Genomic DNA, 25294 nt, shown 5'->3' with positions numbered 1-25294 from the left:
GTCATATCCCCAGTAGGGGGTGTACAGGAGGCAGTTGATCGATGTTTCTCTCTCATCGATGTTTCTCACTCTCTCTCCCTCTCTCCCTTCCTCTCTGTAAAAAATCAATAAAATATATTTTTAAAAATTTCAAATTATTATTCAGCTATCAATTGATTTCAATTAAAAGGGTTAAAGTGGCCTAGATAAGTCACATTTGCCATAAAAATATTACTAACATATTTGACAAACTCTTAAAGTATGGTAAGTACAACAAGCATTTACCACAAAAGAACATGAACCTCTGACTCTTTAGTCTTAAAAGTCAACCCTCACAGATAAGTATTTAAGATATTTTATTTAGCATCTCCCATTTTCCCAAACTTCAAATAATCAAGGAAGCTGTACCTCAAAGCGTTCGTCTTCACAACGATAGATATGTTCTTCATACTGAGTTTTCTTGGAACTAACAAAGGTGGAGTCTTCAGACCAGGAAGGGAAGGAAACCCAGGTATCATTTAAAACCTTTAGGTAATAGAACAGAAATTGAAACAAAAGTGTAACAAAGCTTTCTGGCAAGTAAATATTCTCAATAAAAAGACACAATTCTAGGAGAAGGAAGAATCATTTAACATTATAAGCTTCCCCTTTAGCAAGTTTACAACATATATTAGAGTAAGGAAAAGGTTCTGAATATAAGCGTAAAACATTTTCTTTTAAAAAACAACAGAGCCCTGGCTGGTTTTGCTCAGTGGATAGAGCGTCGGCCTGCAGACTGGAGGGTCCCAGGTTCGATTCCAGTCAAGGGCACATGCTCGGGTTGTGGGCTTGATCCCGGGTAAGGGGCGTGCAGGAGGCAGCCAATCGATGATTCTCTCTCATCATTGATGTTTCTATCTCTATCTCCCTCTCCTTCCTCTTTGAAATCAATAAAACACACACACACACACACACACACACACACACACACACACACACACATATATATATATATAGAGAGAGAGAGAGATATCTTGATTTCTTCACTGATATAAATTCTTGATCCCTAGGACCATTCCCTTCCAGAGAAAGTTGAGGTTTCAGGGTTGTTCCTTTCTGGGGAAGGCCTTACCTCTTTACAGAGAGGAGTCCGTCCTGTACACTTGGGCTGCTGGTAACTCTTTGGGAGGGCTCGGTAGCTGGAACCCAACCGTTTACAAGAGGCATAATCTATTTCCATGGCAATGCCCTCTGTAGCTCGTTCCTTTGGAAAGGTTTCCAAATGTACAGACTCCTTATAGCCCAGAAAGTTTTTAAACCAATTAAACAATTCAGGGAATTTCCTGAAAAATCAAACCAAAAACTGGTGAGCAATTAGAAGCATGGTGCAGTTATTCTGAGATATGACTACCACTATTTGGTGTTAAGTCAGAACTTTGCTACCAAGAACAAAGTCCAATGGCAATTATTGCTTCTAAGTATTTGGCTTCCCCTTTTCTTACAGAGTGCTCTACAGTCAGTTAAGGTGGTGATAGAAGAGTGCACCGAAATCAGACAAAGCCAAGGATATTGCTTCAGTATTAAGATCATTTTTAGGTTGTCAAATACAATCAAGACTCTAGAATCCTGGAATAGACTGGTCTCTATAACATCCTACACTGATCAGGGGATCAGGAGACTACCACTAGTGCTAGCCAATGGCCTCTCTAATTTTTTTCATCTCTAGAGTTGAAATAGAAGACTTTCCAGAAGACTCTTGACATTGTATGAGCCAAATGACCTAACACAATCAAATTAATTTTGCCTATCATATACTCTCACAAACTAAGTTTATTTCAATTCCATATCCTGCATCAGAGCTAAGCCCCCTCAACTCTACTTACCCCAGGAAAGGAGAGACTAATTGCACAAGCTCAGCCCGAGAGATCACCTCCTGGTTAAAGATAACAAGACAGCGCAGGAAATTTTCATAGGCCTCTGCATTCCGCAGAGCCTTTCGAACCTTATGGAGACAACCAGAAGAGAATGATTAAGTGGGGAATGAAGCGATCTGGGATTACTTTTAAATGACTAAGGAAATTTGAAGTTATCTGATGATTCTAAGAAATTAACATTTTTTTGTATGTGTTAATGATTACGTTTGAAAAAAGGTTTTATTTTAAAAGGAAACTGAATTAAATAATATCTGGGTGCTGTCTGCAAGCAATTTGGGGTGGATGAGAGCACACATGAAAGAAGCAATATTGGCTAGCAACTGGATGATGGGTAATGAGGAGTCAGTTTACTATTCTCTTTAATTAATTTCACATGTTTAAAATTTTCCATAATAAAAAATTTTTCAAAATGAGATCCTGAAGTAAGACATTTACCTTCTCATACTCTTGATTCTCCAAACCAAAATCAGAGTACTTCAAGTTTCTGTTTCCTCTCCTAACAGATGTTTACAGCAAGAATCTTGTCAACACTGTTTTGGTAATCTTAAATAATGATCTTTTTAAATAAGATACTTGTGTCCTCTGACCCAATTCTTTTCCTTCTTCCATTTATAATATTAAGCATTTTAATATACAAAAATCTAAAACTGTTCAGTGGCATAGACAAAGTAAAACTAGCCTGGCTAGATGAGCAAGCTGAAGTTTTAATTTCAGAAGTAAGTATTTAGCACTGTGTTCCTTTATTGGGGGATTGCAGACCATGTGGTTTTATCAACCCCTTCTCCAGGCTCCCATATACTATTCATAACTACCAATCAGTAAACACAATATAAAATACTTTCATGCCCTAACTGATTTGGTTCAGTGGATAGTGTATCAGCCTGCGGACTGAAGGGTCCCAGGTCCGATTCCGGTCAAGGGCACATGCCTGGGTTGTGGGCTTGATCCCCAGTAGGGGACATGCAGGAGGCAGCCGATCAATGATTCTCTCTCATCACTGATGTTTCTATCTTCTCTTTCCCTCTCCCTTCCTCCCGGATATCAATAAAGATATATTTAAATAAATAAATAAATAAAATATCTACCTTCAAAGCCGAAGGTCAAAGAGCACTTCACTGCTGTACTATATACCATATTTACTTTTTATTTTTATTAGCTTTTAAACATACACAGAGTAAACAGAATACTCTAATGAACCCCATATAATCACCCTGCCTTAATGATTAATATATAGCAGTAGTTCTCAACCTTCTGGCCCTTTAAATACAGTTCCTCATGTTGTGACCCAACCATAAAATTATTTTCGTTGCTACTTCATAACTGTAATGTTGCTACTGTTATGAATCGTAATGTAAATATCTGATATGCAGGATGGTCTTAGGCGACCCCTGTGAGAGGGTCGTTCGACCGCCAAAGGGGTTGAGAACCACTGATATATAGTAAATTTGGTTTCATTTAAACGCATTTCCCAACCAATGAGTTTTAAAGTGAATTCCAGACATTTCATCTACACCTAACTCAGTATATATTTCCAAGAAAGAAGTAGTACTCAAAAACAACAACAGCCCTGGCCAGGATTAGAGCATTGTCCCAGGTTGTGGGTTTGAGCCCTGGTAAGGGTACATGCACAAACCAACCAATGAATGTACAGATAAGTAGAACAACAAATCAATGTTTTTTTCTCTCTCTCCCCCTCTCTAAAATCAGTAAGTGAAACAACCACAAGATACCATTCCTCTTTAAAAATTGAACTCATTTTGCCCCCCTACCCCCACACTTTCCTTGACATTTGTTGGTTGTGACCTGAACTTCTTTATTTGCCTTAGATTAGAATCATCAAGTGCCCAGGAAGCCCTCAGAAATGATTCAAGTCAGAGCCTCGACTTCTTGCAGAACAGCTCACATAAGCACAGCAGGCTTGAGAGAGATGAGATCAAGAGGCACCAATAATGGAGATAATAAGTCGTTCGCCCTTGTGCAAAAACCCACAATTGCAAGACAGAGTAAATCACCAGCAGATCAATCCAAGCTGGCTCCCGCCAGTGAGAAGTCTGACAGTTGCCAGCCACCCTGATGAAAGTAGCCTACTAATCATCAAGTTGGCTCCAAGGAGGAAGTCAGACACAGGAGAAAGGTCAAACACACACACCCTAAAATACCGTTTAAACCAGTGATCACCATTTCAGGCTGTTCATTAGAATCACCTGGGGAGCTTTGAAAACTAAATCAGAATCCCCAGGAACTCTATATGTGATTCTGCAAATAAGTATCACAAGCGATTAGAAGATTACGAGTCATCTTAAGCCTTCCACAACTGGTGCACCGACACTCCCCAATGTACAGACCTGCAACAGGGGGCTCCAAAAACCTTTTGAGACTATTTAATATATCATGTGTTTTATTAAAGCTGTCTTCCACCATGAAAAATGCAGTATTTTGTTGCAAACCATTTCACAAAATCAAAGTAGACAATGCTACAATTTCTCTAGCACTGAAAGGACCTACAACTTATAAACTATGTCAAATAGTAGAAAGCCCTAAACAGCTTGATGCCTCTAAAAAAAACCTTGAGGATGGTGATTTTCTTTTGGTATTAATGGCCGGTATTAAATCTAATTCATTCATTTACTTACCTTATCAAAAAATAATGATTCAGTTCCTACACCATGCTTGCTGGCATCAGCCATAGAAGAATCCTTTAGGCTGAGAAGTTTGGGTTTCTTCTGCAAAAATAGGAAAAATAGAAACATGCTAAAATTTAAAGGGTGGATTCCTCTATTATTTTCACGTGTTCAATGGTTTCCTTATTAACCAATGTTGATTAATAATTTGCAACAAATGAGAGAATTCAAGTACTAGCTTGCTTTACACCCTATAAGATTTCTACCCGTCTTCTCTATTTGTTTGCCTGTCATTTTTTCCCCCAGAGGATCATTCTACTCCTCAAATATTCTCTCTACTTTTCCCATGGCCCAAAAGTATGGAGGCAGAAGAGAATGTTTGTAAATTCATGAAGAGAATATAGTATATTTTTCTAATAGAAGGAATAACTATCTTGTCAGCAATATTCATTCAGATCAATTTAAGACTGGCCTTTTAATTGTTTTTTGTTAATCCTCAATGGAGGATATTTTTTCCATTGATTCTTAGAATGGAAGGGAAGGAGGGAAAGAGGAAGGAAAGGGGAAGGAGGGAATAGGGAGGAGAGGAGAGAGGGAGGGAAGGGGAGAGAGGGAGAGAAACATTATGTAGGCTATCAATTGGTTGCCTCCTGCATGAGCTGGGGATGGAACCTGCAATCGAGACATGTGCCCTTGACTGGAATTGAACCCACGACCCTACAGTCCAAGGCAACCCTCTCACCGTTGAGCCAAACAGGCTAGGGCAAGACTGGTTTTTTAAAAGGAATTAATAGGGCATGACATAAGTGTCAGGCAAAATTTACTTTTTTTAAAAAAGGAAGGAGGGCATTTGTTTTTTTAAATTGATTTTAGAGAGAGGAACAGGGAAATAAACATCATTGTAAGAGAGAAACATTGATCGGTTGCCTCCCACACTTGCCCCAACAGGGGATCAAACCCGCAACCTGAGTATGTTCCCTGACCGGGAATCAAATCTACCACCTTTTGGTGTATGGGACAATGCTCCAACCAACCGAGCCACCCAGCCAGGGCAAGAATTTATTTTTAAAAAGCTGTATCTCAACTATCTGTGAAGAAACACACAAACTCTGGGAAAAACAGCACATTTACCTTTGTCATTCCAGAGCTCACTCACTGAGGAGCCATAGCCACTGCTCACACTGCCTAAGCAAAAAGTAGGGAGGGAATTCTAACCCCAATGTAGTGTTTCCACCTGTGGGTAATCACGTGCAGAAGACTAACTCAGAAGTGGAACAGATCTGTTGACCTGCTTGCTACTCATTTAAATAATACTCTTTATTAGAAATTCCACTAGCTTTTATTCTTTAATAAAACTGCAGACACACCTCTCTTCCATGTTCTGTACTGCTTTAAAATTTACTAAAGCAACACACAGTCCCTACACCTAGCCCTCTCCACATCAAAGAGGAAGAGAGTGGGCTCAGCTTTCTGCAGGCAGATTAGCAGTGTTTACCAAGAAGCCTTATATAACAGGTCACTAACAGTAGTTTAAGACCTTCTTTTGCTGTAGCAGAAAACCTTACCTTGGAGATTAAGATGATACAGATAAGATCAGGCAACCCAACAAAGAACCTTGGGTACGAGAGGCCACCAGACCAAAGAGATCTCACAAAGCACAGGCACTTTACTCACAGAAGAATCTGAGACCACTGACTTATATCTGAAACAATAAGCTTAGTAATCTTTCTTAGCACAAGGCAGATTTAAGGCATCAAATCAGAAGAAGGGAAAAATTAACATCTCAGAAACCCTTAGCAGAATACAAAAAACAGATGACAGCTAATAACAAAGAGAGAAAAAATAAATAAAACACCATAGTGCCCTGGCCAGTGTTCTCAATGGTTTGAGCGCCAGGCTGCTCACCAAAGGGTCTCAGATATGATTCCCAGTCAAGAGCAGGTACCTGGGTTGCAGGTTTGATCCCCAGTCCTTGTCGGGGCATGTGTGGGAGGCAACTGATGTGTCTCTCTCACATCGATGTTTCTTCCCCACTTATTCCACTCTCTCTAAAAAAAAAATCAATGGAAAAAAATATCTATTCTCGGTTGAGGATTAACAACATAGAAGCATATTGATCTGAGTAATTAGTGGTATTCTAACATTTTGTTGCAAAGCCAGATAAGAAGCTTTGCATTGAGTTTCTATGCCATACACCTGAATACCCAAGATCCAACTGACTACATGCTTAGGATAAAAGCACATGACCAACCCTGGGTTCCTGTCCACTAGAATTGCTCCTGAAAGTCAAAATGAGCAGCTGCTGCTCATTCTCACCTTCACCGGAGGGGTGGTTCCTGTTCCAGAGTGCCTCCGGATCTGGCAGCCATTCTGGCTGGGCCTCTGTGGCTTGTTGTTCAGTTGGGGCTTCTTCACAGTGCCTCCATGGTCATTTCTCACAGAATCAACCTTCTCTGCAGTTGTTTTGCTTAAAAGCTAATTAAAACACATGAAAGAGATTAATGCTCTTATCAAAGCAAGTAAGTATCATTTAGAAAAAGTTCCCTTCTGATTCCAGCTTCCTAATTTACCTAAGAAAATAATTCTAAATAGTGTAGTTCTTCTAAATAAAACTTACCACAGAGCTGTTGGCATCTGGTAAAAACTGTCCAAACTCTGACAACAGATCTTCCTGATTTTTAAAAAGGCGAGCCACCTGGGCATAAACCTCCTGCTCAGTCAACGCTGGAGTGTAGTTTCCTCCAGCTTCCTTGGCATTTCGCTGCTCTTTCTGACAAATTGCAAATAGAAGAGATCATATTGGAGGGGCACTGATGACTCCTTTTGCACATTTTTTGAGACTTCTGACAGGAGCTCTGTATGTCACCTACTTGGGCTACATTTGAAAAAGTCTATACTTTTAGCAACTGTTTTGACTGCAAACTTTAAGGTGAGAAAGTGTGAAAAATGGTGGCTGACAATTCCTTTTTAAAACATATTTAAAATTAGTTTGTGAATCTGCAGAGGACCACTACCAATTGATAAACACAAAAAATTATAGAGAAATTTCTCCTTACACAAGTCATCCTATAAACTTCCCACATAAATAAGTATGCATTTCACAGGGCAGTAACTTTAAAAATGCTGACTACCTGCTATAAGGTAATTAAAGCCAAGCAATAAAATGCTTTATAAGTACTTATCATAGTTTTCAACTGGTTCATTCCCAGTAAGAATTAGGAGACACAATAATATTTATTCAACTTCTTCTTAGACTAGATGCCCTCAGAGGGTGACCTGGTTAAGACAGGATGAAAGGGTAACTCTCTTACCTGATATGTGTGCAAAATTTCCAGGAATGCTTTATAGATGTCTGGTTGGCCCTGGAACCTGTTCTTGATCTTATTAACATAGTTGATAGCATGATTAAACTCCACAGGCTGATTGTTCTGCAAGGATGGGGCCGTTCCCAACGAGATTGTCACTGGTGTATGAGGTTGGACAGGTGGAGAGCGTGGGGATGCGTATGGTGGGAGTGGGGGGGTCTGCTGGCTGGCGGGAGTATGTGCTTGTAGTTGGGAAGGCTAAAAAGAAAAAAGTCTTTATTCTCCTCAGGAACAGATGGTTTGACATAGGAAAGTTTGAACTAAAGAGAAACAAGGTGTCTGATTAACTTATATCCTTTATTCACTCTGGCCAGGCCATTTCAGCCCAACTCAAATCACATTGGGCAGGGGTGGGAAATGTAGAGGGCTCACAATTCTCATACAAATATTTCAGTTTCAAAATTTCTAAATACAGCCTTAAAAATAGATACAGGAAGAACTTTTCACATGCAATTTTAAGTATACTAGCTCAACAGGTGCAAGAAGAATAGAAAAAAACTCATTCTACATGTATCTTTAGTGTCAAAAGAGACAATTTAATGTTACAGTAACTCCACATCAAAGTCTTGTACACCAGCTCTGTCCAACAGAACTCTGATGATGGAAATGTTCTTTATTTACACTGTCCTGAATGATACCCACCAGCCACATGAGGCTACTGAGTACTTGAAACGCAGCTAGTGCAACTGAAAAACTGAATTTACTTTAATTAATTTAAATTTTTATATAGCCACATGTGGCTACTGTATCAGACAATGCAGTTTTAGATAAAGTACACCCATTATTATTATCATTGTCATCAGAATTTTCTGCTTAGCTTGATTATGACCTAGTCTGGTAAATGGAGTAGCCTCTGTAAAATGATGACCATGTAGCCAGTAGCATAATCTGATCATAAGATGACCATTTCTGCCTGTGCTGTCAAAGTACCACTCACTACCCAAGCAAAGTTTCCACCTATTGGGGTGCTCTTGGTTCAATAAGCAGAAGTTGGGGGCAAGAGAGTCCTTGTAGGTTGTTCATGACTTGATTTAAACAGATCTAAATATGTGGTATGTAAATGTGAACCATTTGATAGGGATATGACTACTGCACCTTCTCTGATGAAATCACTGCAATATGTCTATCTAGTCTTATATAAAGGGGAAATGTCAAAAGAGGGTGGTTTCTAGGGATGCATTTCATGTAATGCAAAGTATTCCAAGTGCTCACCTTGCTGACTTTGGCAGGTGGGGGCTGAGGAGCTGGCTGGGCAGGAGCTGGGGCTGACTGGGTTGAAGGCTGGGAAGGATGTTGGGGTGGTGGTTGAGGCTGGGGCTGGATGCCATGGGTGGGAATCTGATGGACCTGGCCAGGAGTTGTCACATTCACCATGTCATTGGTTTGCACCTCAATCTTGTAGCCAGGAGGCAAGAAGGTATTGAAGCCCATGATCAGGTCTGGGTGGCCTTTGAAGAGCTGGGACACACGACTTATCACTCCTGGAGTGTCGATGCTGATAAAAAAAAATAAAATTGGCAAACTTGAGAAGCACTATAGTAAGAAAAAAAAAATCACACTGACTACATTCTCTAGACAGGAAAATAGATAAAAATCAACCTGCATATTACAAAATTAAGAACATACAAAGAAATTTGAAATTTCAAAGACATTTGGTCACAATTTTGAACAGAATATACAGTTAATAACAATCCTATAAAGCAGATACTCAGACAGTAAATCTAAAGCTGCAATTTCCAAGCAATATCCAACCTGTGATACACCAGTATAAATCATCATGTATCTACATTTTCCCAATTAGTTAGCTACGCTCTTATAACAATGAACCATGCCAGAATATTTGTGTATCTTAAGTCAAAGAGCAAGTAGCCTAATCATTACCAGTCTACTCCCTTGTTTTGTGATGAAATCATAAGAAGATTTTAGTTAAGATCTAGGGACTATAATTTTCATCAATAAATCAATACATCAAATTAAAGCATCACCCCGAAAATTAAACCCCCCAAAAGGGACATCCATTATCTTTCAGAAGACAGAATAAGCTATATCCTCCCTCCAAAATCAACATCCTAAGCACAAAGCTTGTGTACAACTACATATATCTTTTACCTCTGTGATTTAAATTCCTTCATGATGTCAAGGAAATCATTGTAGACCTGAGGCTGACTACCAAACTGCAGCTTCACCTGGTCAAGATAGGACAGTGCATCCTCCACCTGAAGCAGGTTATAAAAAGGAAATAAGCCAAGAATGATAAAAAACAAACAAATGATTTATGCCTAAATAAAATTAACATAGTAAATGAAATAGGTATATATAGTAAAACATTAAAGTATTAAAAATTAGTATGGATATCAATAATAAAGCACAAGCTTCAAATAAAAATCAAGTAGCCTTGCCTTGGATACTTTTGGAAAAAATGATTAGTGAAGCATACACATGAATATCTCATTCACTTATTTGTTCATTTATTCATCTCACAAATATCTACTAAAGCTACAACATGCTATATCAGGCCCAAAGTGGGGTACTAATGAATCAATGACAAATAAGCCACAGTCCCTGCTCTGTAGAAGTTCTCTCACATCTAGCTGGGAATCCTAACACAGTGGTATAAGAGGACAATCACTGAACACCCAGAGAGAACATGAGAAGAGCACAAAGGCTTCCCCAGGAAGTAATTTGTAAACTGAGTCTTAAAGGATGAATACAAGTTAGCAAAAGTGAAGACTCATGAGAAAGTCAGAGGAAACAGCATGGGCAAAATCCCCGACAGGACACTAGTTCACTTAGAAAATTGCAAACAATTTAATTTGCCTGGAGGGTTTGTGTTGAAGAGGAGGAATGGTGGCAAGAAGAAGAGTGACAAGAGGAGACAGAAGAGGAAGCAGGACCTGATCCTAAAAGACCTTTAAAACTTGTTAGAAAGCAACTGAGATTGTTATCTGCATTTTAATGTATTCAATTTGGCTACAGTACTGAGACAAATTGGTACAAGAGCAGGATAGATTGAAAGGAGGCAGGAAAACCAGTTATGCTCCAAGGCTAACTCACATGTGAACAGTAGTTGCTCAAACTATAGTCCTGACCAAAGGAACAGGGAGAACTGAATAGATTCAAAAGTTTTTTAGGACTCAGAAATGACAGGGATTGGGGACTGACTGAATATGGGAGATAACGGAAAAGGAGGATTCACTAAATTATAAATTATTTGGGCATTTGCAAAGAGAAACAGTTTGAAGGGCTAGAAAGTTATAAGTCTGATTTAGAACAACTTACTTTTTAGTTACTCAGGAGATATCCAAGGAAATTACCTACTAGGTGCTTCCTATATACTCTGGGATTATTTTAAATTATACAAAATATCAAGTTTAGGAAAGTTTCAAAAATAAACTGATTTGATAAACTCTACTCGTGATAAATATTGTGAAATAGAACATTTATGTTCAAATAAAGCATTAAATGACATCTCAAGAGTTGCCCAAACTTCCAAAATGGCCATAATTAATCAGTGTATTTCAGTGTTGCTAGAGCACAGATTATATGTTTGGTTGATACGCACTCATTTGATGGCTGGTTTTTCTTTACAAATAGCATGACAATTTCTATTGAAACTCAATAAACTAATTCATATTCAGAACTTTCCATATTGAAATGTTTCATTAATGACAAATTGATGGTACATAAAACTCATTAAGTTTGCAGAAGTAACAAAGACTTTGGAAGATATTTTAAAATAGCGTTCACAATCATACGACAAAGGAGGAGTTATCAAAAATAAACAAACACCAAAAAAATTAAAGTTAAAAAATAAATAAACAAACATACTATGGTATAATGTAATTACAACAGAGAGAAAAAGTGCAGAAACCCAAAGGAAAGAAATTATACATGATGTGTTTATGTTTGGAAGAAAAGGTATAGGTCCTAGTAAACCCCTATTTAAAAATTAATTATAAAATAACACTATGCTTAAAAAAAATAGCTTTGACACCACATTATGAGATAACTGCATGTAAAGAGTGTGGAAATTCTCTCATTATCTAAAGTATAGTTCAAAAGCAAGTATGCAGTTCTAGAAACCACAACTTAAAAAAAACACACATTTGGAACTAGTCATTTAGAAGCTACACATTTAAGGGGGCACTAGAGAGGAGACTCTTAACACTCTGCTGACGCATTTTCCTGATTCACTTCAATAGGCATTTATTAAGGTTCCTAACCTCCTGAAGTTCATAAGTTTATTGGGAGGTGAGAAAACACAAACTGTAAAGAGAGCTCACTAAATATGTGCCAAATATCAATAGATAACTAAAGTACACCAAGCAAGCCTCAAATTATTCAAATCTTCCATCAATATGCCAAAGACAAAAAAGTATAGACAGTGTTGGTGCTTGAAATAGCCTACACTGCCCTAGCCGATTTGGCTCAGCAGATAGAGCGATGGCCTGTGAACCGAAGGGTCTCAGGTTCGATTCCTTCCGGTCAAGGGCACATACCTCGGTTGCAGGCTCCTCCTGTCTGGGGCTCGTGCAGGAGGCAACCAATCTGTGTTTCTCTCACATCGATATTTCTCTCTGTCTTTCCCCCTCTCTTCCACTCTCTCTAAAAAATCAATAGAAAAATATCCTCAGGTGAGGATTAAAAAAAATAATAAAATAAAAAAAAAGAAAAACAAACTACTTTAAAAATGTTTAAAATAATTAATAAAAAGAAACAGCCTATGCATTCTTACTGGACACTTCCTTATTACAGAATATAAACTGTTTACTGAAGTGGATTCAAATGCTCATAAAGCTTTTTAAAACTAATCCAAAAATGGCAGGCAATGTGAGAATACTGAATGAAATTACATGAAGGCACAAGAAAGCATTTTACTTCTCCTTATTAGAAAGAAAATGCAACAAGTTACTGCGTTCAGGAATCCCATTCAAGAGCATGTAGGGGGTGGGGGTAAATGGTGACAGGTGAAGATTTGATTTTGAGTGGTGGGTACACGGTGCAATATACAAATCTTGTAACATAGGAACCCACACCTGAAACCTATATACTCATGTTGACCAATGTAACCCCAATAAATTTAATTTAAAAATGCAAAAGTTAAAATAAAATAAAAAGGTAGGTAAATAAAAAAGCTTGTAACTAAAAAAAACAGAGCAAAAGTCCTAACTCGACCCATGACTCCAAAGCCCTTTCTTGCTTCCTTTATAGTTTCTGTAAAACAGATAAAGCACAGTCTATTTATACCCCAGTGAGGAAGGTAAAATAGATGTTGTGCTTTGATAGAGCTGGCTGACAAAAGCTATAAAAATAAATATATTTTCGTTAGCCTAATAGCAAGTTTATAAGCTCTTTTGCAACATTAGGTATTAACTGCTGGAATTAAGTCACATCAAACCAACTTTTACCAAAATATTTTTAGAGCTTGGTGAAGAGCTAAGTATAGTAATAATACATTTTGGTACACAGACATCACTCTATAAGCAGAGAGTTAAAATGTTATAGGGAAAACAATATAGCTAATACATATTTCCCCCAAAGACAGAGCCCAGAGTGAAGTTTCAGGCCCACAAATAATTTGTACTCTTTTTAAAGACTATGCTTAAATACAGTCAACTCTTCATTATTTAAGGTAATATAGAAAATAAAAATTTTATAAAATCCTTCTATACAGCTCAGCATTAGTGTGCTTTATATTTATGTAGCATTTACTTTCCTTAGGCCAATATTAAACACTAGAGGCCCGGTGCATGAAATTTGTGCACTTGGGGGGGCGGTTTCCTCAGCCCAGCCTACACCCTCTTGCTGTCAAGAAGCCCTCTGGGGATGTCTGACTGACGGCTTAGACCTGCTCCCCACGGGCCTAAGCCCTCAGTTGGACATCCTTAGCACTGCTGCAGAGGCAGGAGAGGCTCCTGCCACCAACAATGTGCTCGCCAGCTGTGAGCCCGGCTTCTGGCTGAACAGCACCCACCGTGGGAGCGCACTGACCACCAGGGGGCAGCTCCTGCATTGAGTGGGATTGGGCCGAAACCAGCTCTCAGACATCCCCCGAGGTGTTCCAGATTGCGAGAGGGTACAGGCCAGGCCCAGGGACCCCACCGGTGCATGATCAGGGCCAGGGAGGGACACAGGAGGTTGGCCAGCCGGGGAGGCGGGAGGGCTCCAGGGTGTGTCCAGCCCATCTCAGTCCCCAGCAGAAGCTAACCTACCAGTCGGAGCATCTGCCTCCTGTGGTCAGTGCACGTCATAGCAACTGGTCGACCGGTCAACTATCTGCCCCCTGGTGGTCAGTGCATGTCACAGTGAGTGGTTGAACAGCCCTAACATATCATTAGCATATTACGCTTTGATTGGTTGAACAGATGACTGAACACTTAGCATATTAGGCTTTTATTATATAGGAAGTTCCTGAGAACTCAAACCAAGGAGAACAGGATCAAGGTGAACTTGACTAAGTATCAAGGAAAAGAAGGCTGAGATATTTGCTAAACATAATGTATCCTTCAAGGGTATATTATACATTCCCACCTGCAAGCTACTTAATATAATTAGGATGACTGGACCAAATAAACATCCAACATCTTTCTTTTCTCTTTACAGTTCTTTAATTTTATATTTCCTGCGCTCAAGTTTAAGCTTTATATTAATGTAAAAAGAAAAAAACTGAAATCTGGAACATTTGTGGCAACAATCACACACATTCTAAAAAATAACACTCAAGCAGAGAGTGAAAATTAGCTGGGAACACAAACTTCACTTCTCCACAGATGCCTCATGGATTTCAAAGCACTGAAAACCTATGGCACATACCCTGGCCAATGGTGTGTCTCAGTTGGTTGGACCTCATCCCACACACTGAAAGATTGCTGGTTGATTCTGGGTCAGGGCCCATGCCCAGGTTGTAGGTTCGATCTCTGGTAGGGGGCATGCAGGAGGTAGCCAACCGATGTTTCCCTCTCATATGGATATTTCTCTCTCTCTCCCTCCCTTTCTCTCTAAAAAGCAATAAAAATATTTTTTTTAAAAAAAGAACTAAGAGTTCAAAATGAGACTTCCAAAAACTGGACTTTGTTGATTTCATATGAAAATGGCCCCTCAATCCTGATCTGAGTGCCATGCATTCATAAATTCCAGAAATGTTTGTTGCCTGCTATGAGAGAAACTTTTTGATGGAAGGAAAAGAGCTGAATACCACCTTGAGCCTCTGAAACTGCTGCTGTCCCTGCACTGGTGCAACTGGTGGGGCTGGATGAGCATGACTCTGGACCACCTGGCCTCCGTGGGGCTGCACAGCTGTTGGGTGATGATGGCTGCTATGAACCGCTGCTATGGTGGGTCCATGACTGCCACCAGAGCCCTGTGGCACAGCTGAAACCTGGGGTGGACAAAAGAGATACAGGAAAGGTCAAGGCTTGTGTATTCTTGCCCAAATGTGTTTAAAGAACATACATACACAAAGATAACTAGAAACTCAAATTTTCCACAAGATGAAATTGGTGAAATAAATTATAGCACACTCATTATAAAATCCTATACATTCTGTTATGTATTACATAGCTCAGTACTTCTCAAACTATCTGTGGTTAAGCACCAGTTTTCCTTTTTTCTTAAATTACAATCCATCATGGGCTGCTACTTTTATAAAATACAGTAAAAAAGGCCCTGGCCGGCATTGCCTGCTGGTTAGAGCATCGGCCTGTGCTCCAGAGGGTTGCGGGTTTGATTCCTGGTCAGGGGCACGTACGTACCTGGGTTTCGGGTCCAATCCCTGCCCCTAGTCAGGGCATGTGTGGGAGGCAACCAATCAATGTGTCTCTGTCACATGGATTTTCTCCCCCCCACCCCCCTTCCACTCTCTCTCTAAAAATCAAGGGGAAAATATCCTCACTCCTCAGGTGAGGATTAAAAATAAGTAAGTAAATAATAAATACATAATAAAAAATAAAGTAAAAATGGATTACCAGAAAAGTGAAATAAAAAATACATCAGCCCACAATTTTCACTATTGGATTTTACACATATAAAATTACAATGTCTAGTCGCTATAAAAGTTTCTAAACACTAAATTTCTACTTACACAGGAGCTGCCCCCAGCCCACAGGCCCTGATTGCCCAACCAGAGCCTGCTGGCCAACCTCTTGGTCCCTTCCCCTGGCTGGTAGGCTCTGATCGCCCGATAGGGTATGGGAAACTGGGGGTGGGTGGCAGTGGACGCGGGCAGCGCCAGGCCAAGGTGGATGTGAGTGAGTGGGGCCCGATTGCCTGCCGGTCGCCCCACACACAGAGGGCGACCGGTGGCAGCCAGGGAAGATCGGCCCTGATTGCAGGCCAGGCCTAGGGACCCTACCCGTGCACGAATTTCATGCACCAGGCCTCTAGTATTTTATAACATTAAAAAAATGTTCACAATCTTGTAGAGGACAAAAGAAATCAAATATATGGTGACAAAAAATTTGACTTTGGATGATGGGCACACAATGCAATATACAGATGATGTATCATAGAACTGTAAAGCTGAATCCTATATAATGTAATTAGCCAATGTTACCTCAATAAATTTAATTAAAAAGAAAAAAATGTTCACAATCCATAAGTTGAATGTATTTGTGTTCCCATTTCCAATATGAATTTAAACTTTTTTTTAAAATATATTTTATTGATTTTTTACAGAGAGGAAGGGAGAGAGATAGAGAGTTAGAAACATCGATGAGAGAGAAACATCGACCAGCTGCCTCCTGCACATCTCCCACTGGGGATGTGCCCGCAACCCAGGTACATGCCCTTGACCGGAATTGAACCTGGGACCTTTCAGTCCGCAGGCCGACGCTCTATCCACTGAGCCAAACCGGTTTCGGCTGAATTTAAACTTTTAAATAATTTTATAAAGCACATTACAAAGCAGTATATAAAATACAATAAAAAGATTTTAAAACCTAGACAACAAATATACATCAAAATGTTAGCATTTTATCTTGTGGTGTGGGGTTAGAAAAGAATTTTACTTTGTTTTATTTTTCTTATCCTTATTTGTTTCTAAAATAAACAAAATTTTTTTCTAAATTGTTGTTTTGACCTCAGACATCTTTCTTTTCTATTTTCTCATGCACATTCATTCTCTTATAAGTTTAGGGGGACATAAAAGCACAAGCCGCTTTCCTCCCATTTCTATTACAAGTAATGCTATATAACATTTACAAAACTTTTTAAAGTTTTCCTATTTCAGAACTGTTACTCACTACAGACGACAACTAAAGACAAATATACCTGACTTGCCACATCTCCAAAATAAGGAAAGTAAGGAAAACAAGCAACTTTTTTTTCTTCCAAGTCCTAAACTTAAAGATTTGATCTGTAGCAGTCCTCTGTACATGAAACTTTCTCTAAACAAAGTTGTGTCCTACAACTAATGAGAAGATATGTGTGCGTTTTTTCCAGATTCCCCACAAATTTATAAAGATTAACCTGCGTAGAAATAATACAAATCCATAGAAATAATACAATATAACATTAGGAGTAAAAAAAAAAAATACTTAAGACAATTCTAAAAGCTCTAATATATCTCACGTGTTATTATTTTGAGCTTCTAGTTCTAATATGAATAAATTGGACAGGTTTAGTTTATAATTCTTTGAGATGGCTGGTTTTATATGAACACATTATAGTTTCTAGTATAAAAACAGATATAACGTTATCTCAAGTGTAGGAAACAATCATGAACCTGTTCAGATAAAAATAATCAGCCAAGGAAAACAAGCAACCTTTTTTTCTTCCAGGCCCTAACTTAAAGATTTGATTTGTAGCAGTCATTTGATCTGTACATGAAGTATATAAAGGAATTATACTGCTTCAAGGGGGACTCCTGAGAAAGAGTGGCACACCTAAGGAATCACCATATCCTACTTCACCTGGTTTCTTTCTTCTTTGATTGCTTTCTTGTAACTCCAGAATCTGACACAATTGTCAAACTGTTCTCAAGGAAAATTATACCAATTTATATTCCCAGCACCAGTTATAGCTTTTATTTTTTAAAATATAGTTTTGATTTCAGAGAGGAAGGGAGAGGGGGAGAGAGATAGAAACATCAATGATGAGAGAGAATCATGGATCAGCTGTTTCCCGCACGCCCCCCACTAGGGATTGAGCCCACAACCTGGGCATTGTGCCCATGACCAGAATCCAACCCAGGACCCTTCAGTCCACAGGCCGACACTCTATCCACTGAGTCAAACCAGCTAGGGCACTAGTCATATCTTTTAAAAGTCACTAACAAGTTAGGTTGAAGAAGGCCTCTCCAGGAGCTCCAGTGGCGCAATCGGTTAGCGCGCGGTACTTATAAGAAGGCCTCTCCAGACCAGTTAAATAAGTTATGATTCAGATGACCTGGGATGGAATATTACCTATGCAGTAATTCTTTAAAAAAATTACTTGGATCTCTACATATATTCAAGTGGAAAGTTTTCTACTATATAATAAGTGAAAAGAGCAAATAGCACAACAGTATATACTGTATGATCCAAATTGTATAAAAAGAGAAGTGTATCTAGATAGGTAGGCAAGTAAATATAGATATGTTTGTATATGCATACAAAATGCTGGAAACCCAAGAAATACACCAGTGAGATAAAGTCGAGGGGTAATTAGAAAAGGTAATTATATCTTTTTTTTTCCTTTTTTTTTTTGTAATGATGATATTTACTTTCCTAATTTAAAAAGATAAAAAAATTAAATTTCTTCTTTTTTCGCAAAATAGATCAAGTTGGTCAGGATGTAAACAATAGGAATATACAATGTTGGTGGAAATATAAATTGGTACAATTCTGAAAGCCAATCTGACATCACCTGCTAAAGTGAAGATGTGCACACCCTAGGACTCAGCAATCCCTCTCCTATATACTGGAGCAACCCTTCCTCATGTGCCCTCTCACCTGCTGAGTGGTCTGCAAGAAGATAAAAAGTTTGCGCCAAAATGTAAACCAACTACTTCACTAATAAGTACACTAATTAATTCAGTTGCCTTTTTTTACTCAAGCAAGACTCTCTTGACAAAAGTAGTGTGTTCTTTTAGATTCTGGTAAAAGTTTACTTTGTCATAGGGTCACCACTGTGAGTACCACTGCACTAGAGAGCCACCTAGGACATTCACAGTAGCGCCTTTATAAAAAAGCATAAATCTGGAAACAAACTGTCCATTTATAGAATAAACTGGATATATTCATATAATTCATAACAGGGTGACAAATGACTCAGTTACTCATAAAAATATGGCTATGTCTTGGGAATCACACCGAGTGAAAAAAAGCGCCAAAGAAGAAAATATTAATGTTTTCATTTATATAAAGGTTAAAAAATACCCAAACCAAACAATTTTAGTGTCTAAAGATATAAACAAAATGACTTAAAAAAAAATAAAGCCGAGGAAATGACAAATGCAAACGAAGTTCAGATCAGTGACTACCTCTGAAGTGATGAAAAAGGAAAAGGGTTCAGGAAAGAATAAAGAGTGAACACCAAGGTCATAACAACCTTCTTCTTTATAAACTTACGTGGTGAGTACACAACTGTACATTATTTTCATTAATTTTATAACTTACACATATCTCATAAATATTTTATATCTCACTGAATGCTTAATAAAAACTTCTAACTGGCCAGCCAGTGTGGATCAGTGGTTGAGCATTGACCTATGAACCAGGAGGTCACGGTTAAATTCCCAGTTACGGCACATGCCCGGATTGTGGGCTCATTCCCCAGTAAGGGGCATGCAGGAGGCAGCTGATCAAGGATTCTCTCTGATCATTGATGTTTCTATCTCTCCCTCTCCTTTCCTCTCTCTGAAATTAATAAAAACATATTTCTTAAAAACAAACAAAAACTTCTAGCTGGATGAAACCATCATACTGGCCTTGGTGCAGTGCCTTGCAGTGTCAGCTCACCTGATAACTGGGAGTGACGGAGTACTGAATGCCCGTGGCTGACTGCATGGTCTCCGCCACAGCTTCATACACAGGAGGGGCGGGGGCAAGCACTCGGTGCTGATGAGGAAAAGCCTCTGTGTTACCAGGGATCCGCCGCTGCTGAGCCGCATACACTGGTGATTCTTGGTCATCCAAACGTCGCTTCATTCTGCATTCATGCTCAGGGATGCACTAATAACCTGCAGAAACCACAAGTACAACATATACACCAATTCATGCTCCATACCACATGTACAATTTAGGACCAGTCCCCAGATTTAATATAAGCTCCTCCCTTTTGAACCAATTATCTATTTCATCCTAGGGATGATCACTGGGTAGTGTAAGTACATGCTTGTGCACAGACACCCCACATCAACAGGTTATAATAACGGAAAGAAAAAATATAAATAATAATAATTTAAATTAGTTTGGTACTGTGCAGTTGAAAAATAACCCCCAATTTAAAAACACAAATATAGCCCTAGTCAGTTTGGCTCAGTGAATAGAGCACCGGCCTGCGGACCAAAGGGTCCCAGGTTCAATTCTGGTCAAGGGCACAACAGGAGGCAACCAATTGATGTAATCGATGTATTTCTCTCACATCAATATTTCTCTCTGTCTTTCCCTCTCTCTTCTCTTCTCCCTAAAAATCAATGGAAAAATATCCTCGGGTGAGGATTAACAACAACAACAACAAAGACCCTCCACAAAATAAAAACACAAATATACCTTTTTATTCTCTAGCTTTCTCTTCAAATGCAATCATTCCTAATATTGTGAATTACTTACTCACATACTACAAAAACACTTTAATGTTCTTCCTAACTCCTCTCAAAACCTAGTACTATAACTGTGGTCTAATTTTCAAAATATCAATTGCTTCAACAACTAAATAGTACCATGAAAAGAGTACTGAGCCAGGACTCATGGACTTATGGTTCTAGACTTGCCAATATAAGTTGTTTCAACAAGTTTCTCATTTCATGTGAGTTTGTTTCTCCAACTATAAAATAAGAAGGTTGAAACAGGTAATTCCTAAGGTTTCTTCTGATTCTAACATTCTTTTTTAAATCTATCAATCAATCTACCTATATTTTAAAATATATTTTTATTGACTTTAAAGAGGAAGAGATAGAAACATCAATGATGACAATCATCCATCGGATGCCTCCTGCATGCCTCCTACTGGGGATCAAGCCCCAAACCCGGGCATATGTCCTGACAGGGAATCAAACTAGTGACCTCCTGGTTCAGTTTGATGCTCAACCACTGAGCCACACTGGCCAGGCTGACTCTAACATTCTTGAACACTAAGGGGGTTCCAGAATCCCTTAATTTTTCTCTTTATTTTTTCCATCAATATTTATCCCCCCATACCTTAATTTAATAATCCCTCTGTGGGAGGATACTTTCTTACAGGACACAAAAGTTTAGTAACACTGGCTAGGAATCTGGTTGGGTCTTTTCAGAGGTATTCCAACACAGTATCACTAACACAAGCATATCTATAAGAATACTCCAAGTCTGGCTGGGTAGCTCAGTTGGTTAGAGTATGCCAGTGATGGCGAACCTTTTGAGCTCGGCGGGTCAGCATTTTGAAAAACCCTAACTTAACTCTGGTGCCGTGTCACATATAGAAATTTTTTGATATTTGCACCCATAGTAAAACAAAGATTTATATTTTTGATATTTATTTTATATATTTAAATGCCATTTAACAAAGAAAAATCAACCAAAAAAATGAGTTCGCGTGTCACCTCTGACACGCGTGTCATAGGTTCGCCATCACTGGAGTATGCCCAAATATGCCAAGGTTGCAGGTTCAATCTCTGGGCAGGGCACACACAAGAAATCAACCAATGGCCCTGGCTGGTGTTTTTCAGTGATTAGAGCTTTGGCGTGGGCACCGAAGGTTCATGGGTTTGGTTCCCTGTCCCGGTTGGGGGCGTGTGGCGGAGGCAACCAATCGATTTGCCTCTTTCGCATTGATGTTTCTTTCTCTCTTTCTTTCCCTCCCTTCCTCCCTTCTATTCTTTCTAAAAATCAATGGAAAAAATATCCTAGGGTGAGGATTAACAACAATAACAACAACAAAAATCAACCAATGAATGCATAAATAAGTATAACAACAAAGTGATGTTTCTCTCAAATCAATAAATTTTAAAAAAAATTTATAAAGAATGCTCCAGCCCTAAATAGTTTGGCTCAGTGGAGAGAGAGTTGGCCCACAGACTGAAGGGTCTGGGATTTGATTCCAGTCAAGAGCATGTACCTTGGTTGCGGGCTTGATCCCCAGTAGGGGTTGTGCAGAAGGCAGCTCATGTTTCTTTCTTTCAATGTTTCTAACTCTCTAACACTCTCCCGTCCTCTCTGTAAAAATCAATAAAATATATTAAAAAACAAAACAAAACAAAAAGAATGCTCCAGCCATCAAAAGACAAAATGGGGCCAAGTCCCAACTACTTTTTCAATCACAAAAAAATACCTTTAAAAAGACACTACTCCTGCCCTGGCCGGTTTGGCTCAGTGGATAGAGCCTCGACCTGCGGACCAAGATTCCAGTAAAGGGCACATGCCCGGGTTGTGGGTTCAATCCCCAGTGGGGAGCGTGCAGGAGGCAGCCAATCAATGATTCTCATCACTGATGTTTCTATTTCTCTCTCCCTCTTCCTTCCTCTCTGAAATTAATAAAATTTTTTTTTTTAAAAAAAGACACCACTCCTGTGGTAAGAAGATAAAAAATACAGTAATTGTAGATCTCACAAACCACCACCTCCATCTGAAGCAAGGCTCTTTTTGTAATTAGAAAATAAAAAAAAGAGCCTCTACCTAATTTTATAAATCACCCTTCCCTCTTCCTCACAAAGCCTCCCCAGGGTCACTTCATATCTTCTCTGTCCTCACTAACATCTTCACCCTGCCTGTCACTCTAACCCTCTGCCTTAAAATAGGGTCTGGTTTTTCTGACACCTCACAACCTAAGTTAGCCCTGACACAGTAGCACAATTGTTTCATTTGCAACACTCTAACCACTGAACCAAACTGGCTAGGGCTGCAAACTGGCCATTTAACATTATCTTTCTGTAAATCTCAACACAAATAACCTCTTTCTGTTGACTCTAACTTTAGATAAAAGGACTAAGTCTTCAAAACTTATGTATGATAATACGTTGAATTCAATTAACTTAGAGTTGAAAACAGAGCTGACATGCTGAAGGAAAATAATTTAAATGTCTTAACTAATTATATTTTCCTAGGCTTTTGTAGTAAGTAGTATTTTTAGCTTAATATTTCAAAACTTTTCAGATATAGTAAGGAATTGGAAATATAGACTTATCCATGTTATGTGATACTTAGCCACCAGTCAATTGACTATGAACATTCAATCTCAACCTGTTTTGGGATGAGAAAACAGGTCTAATAAATGGACAGAGAAACAAGTCTTAAAGACCTTTTGGCTGCTACTTCTACGTACACAGATGGCCTAGACCAGCGGTTGCCAACCTTTTGGACCTCATGGACCACCAGTGGTCCTCAGACCACCGGTTGGCGACCGCTGCTCCAAAGGTTTCCTTAAACCAGCAGTCACCAACCTTTTGAACCTCATGGACCACCGGTTGGTGACCACTAACTAAACCAGCGATGGCGAACCTATGACACGCATGTCAGAGGTGACACGCGAACTCATTTTTTTGGTTGATTTTTCTTTGTTAAATGGCATTTAAATATATAAAATAAATATCAAAAATATAAATCTTTGTTTTACTATGGTTGCAAAGATCAAAAAATTTCTATATGTGAGACGGCACCAGAGTTAAGTTAGGGTTTTTCAAAATGCTGACACGCCAAGCTCAAAAGGTTCACCATCACTGAACTAAACCATAGTTTGGTCTTGGGTTCTGCTGATTTGAAACCTAGATGCTTAAACTCACCTGAAATTAATATTTCTAACCAAAAGCCAAGTCAACGCTTCATAAATGGAGAGCCAAAGAGCACAGCATAGGACTATGGAAAAAAAGACTAGAGTGTATCTGTCAAGACCTGGATTCTACCCTAGTACACTGCTAGTGGGAATGCAGACTGGTGCAGCATTATGGGAAAAAGAATGGAGTTTCCTCAAAAAATTAATATGGAACTGCCATTTGACCCAGTGATCCTACTTCTAGGAATATATCCTAAGAGACCTGGAACATCAATCAGAAAGAATGTATGCACCCCTATGATCACGGTAACACAATTTACAATAGCTAAGACAGGGGTCCAAACTATGGCCCGCGGGCCACATGCAAATACAAATATTGTATTTGTTCCCGTTTTGTTTTTTTACTTCAAAATAAGATATGTGCAGTGTGCATAGGAATTTGTTCATAGTTTTTTTTTTAAACTCCAACTGTCTGAGGGACAGTGAACTGGCCCCCTGTTAAAAAAGTTTGAGGACCCCTGAGCTAAGACCTGGAAACAGCCCAAGTGCCCCTTAGTAGATGAGTGGATAAAAAACTGGTGGTACATTTATACCATGGAATATTATGCAGCAGTAAAAAAAGAAGGATCTCTTATCCTTTGAAACAGTGTGTAGGGACCTGGAGAGTATTATGCTAAATGAAATAAGCCAGTCAGAGAAAGATAAGTATCACATGATCTCACTCATATGTGGAATCTAATGAGCAAAATAAACTGATGAGCAAAACAGATCCAGAGACACAGAAGCATGGAACAGACTGTGGAATCTCTGAGGTAAGGTGAGGGTGGGAGGGAAGAGATCAACCAAAGAACTTATATGCATATAGGCATAACCCATGGACACAGACAACAGGGTGGTGACAGCCTAGGGTGGGGGATGCGGGTGGGCTAGAAGAGGTCAATGGGGGAATAAAGGGGACATATATAATATTCTGAACAATAAAGATTTAATAATAAAGAAAGACCTGCTCTCTAACTTTGGTCCTGTTTCCTGATCTGCAAAGGGAGGTGATTAGACTAAACTTGTGATCCTCAAATGCTGGTTTATGGACCATCTACAAGAAAATAAAAAAGGGGGAAAAAAGAATTGTGGTGAATTTTTCATGGGTTAGGTATTAAAATACTATATTTCACCTTGGCCAGAGTCGCTCAGTTGGCTGAGCATTGTCCCATGCACCGAAAAGTTGCTGGTTCGATTCCTGGTCAGGGCACATACCCAGGTTTTGGGTTGGATCCAGGTCCAGGAGTGTATGGGAGGCAACCAGAGAATGTTTCTCTTTCTCTCCCTCTCCCTTCCTCTCTCTCTAAAAAAATAAAATGTTTTATTCTGAAATCATATCCTATCCTTTTGCTTTTAAAATGTCATTTCTTTTATAGAATGACTAGTAGGGAATTAATTAGCGGAGATATTTTAATATTGCTATTTGCCCTTTCTCTATAATAGAAGTGTGAGAGATGAAAGGAAATTAGTAAAATGTATATGAAAATAATATATA

The 25294-nt window shown here is 39.0% G+C and overlaps 1 protein-coding gene across 5 annotated transcripts in view; it reads right to left on the bottom strand.

The window, feature by feature from the left end:
- SIN3A (SIN3 transcription regulator family member A) overlaps positions 1-25294 on the bottom strand; it is a 79409-nt gene that overhangs the window by 32862 nt on the left and 21253 nt on the right. For all 5 annotated transcript variants that reach the window (XM_014530455.1, XM_014530456.1, XM_005882753.2 and 2 more), the window contains exons 2-12: positions 19815-20035; positions 15077-15256; positions 9988-10094; positions 9091-9373; positions 7825-8076; positions 7131-7283; positions 6830-6988; positions 4526-4615; positions 1842-1960; positions 1091-1301; positions 388-504 (exon numbers count right to left, since the gene is read on the bottom strand). In XM_014530455.1, the coding sequence (XP_014385941.1) occupies positions 388-504; positions 1091-1301; positions 1842-1960; positions 4526-4615; positions 6830-6988; positions 7131-7283; positions 7825-8076; positions 9091-9373; positions 9988-10094; positions 15077-15256; positions 19815-20003 (1860 nt within the window). In that variant the 5' untranslated portion in view covers positions 20004-20035. The remainder of the gene's footprint in view (positions 1-387; positions 505-1090; positions 1302-1841; positions 1961-4525; positions 4616-6829; positions 6989-7130; positions 7284-7824; positions 8077-9090; positions 9374-9987; positions 10095-15076; positions 15257-19814; positions 20036-25294) is intronic.

The sequence above is a fragment of the Myotis brandtii genome, unplaced genomic scaffold (genome assembly GCF_000412655.1).
Source record: "Myotis brandtii unplaced genomic scaffold, ASM41265v1 scaffold74, whole genome shotgun sequence".
In the NCBI taxonomy this organism is placed as follows: domain Eukaryota; kingdom Metazoa; phylum Chordata; class Mammalia; order Chiroptera; family Vespertilionidae; genus Myotis; species Myotis brandtii.
This window is presented reverse-complemented; position numbering and strand designations above follow the sequence as displayed.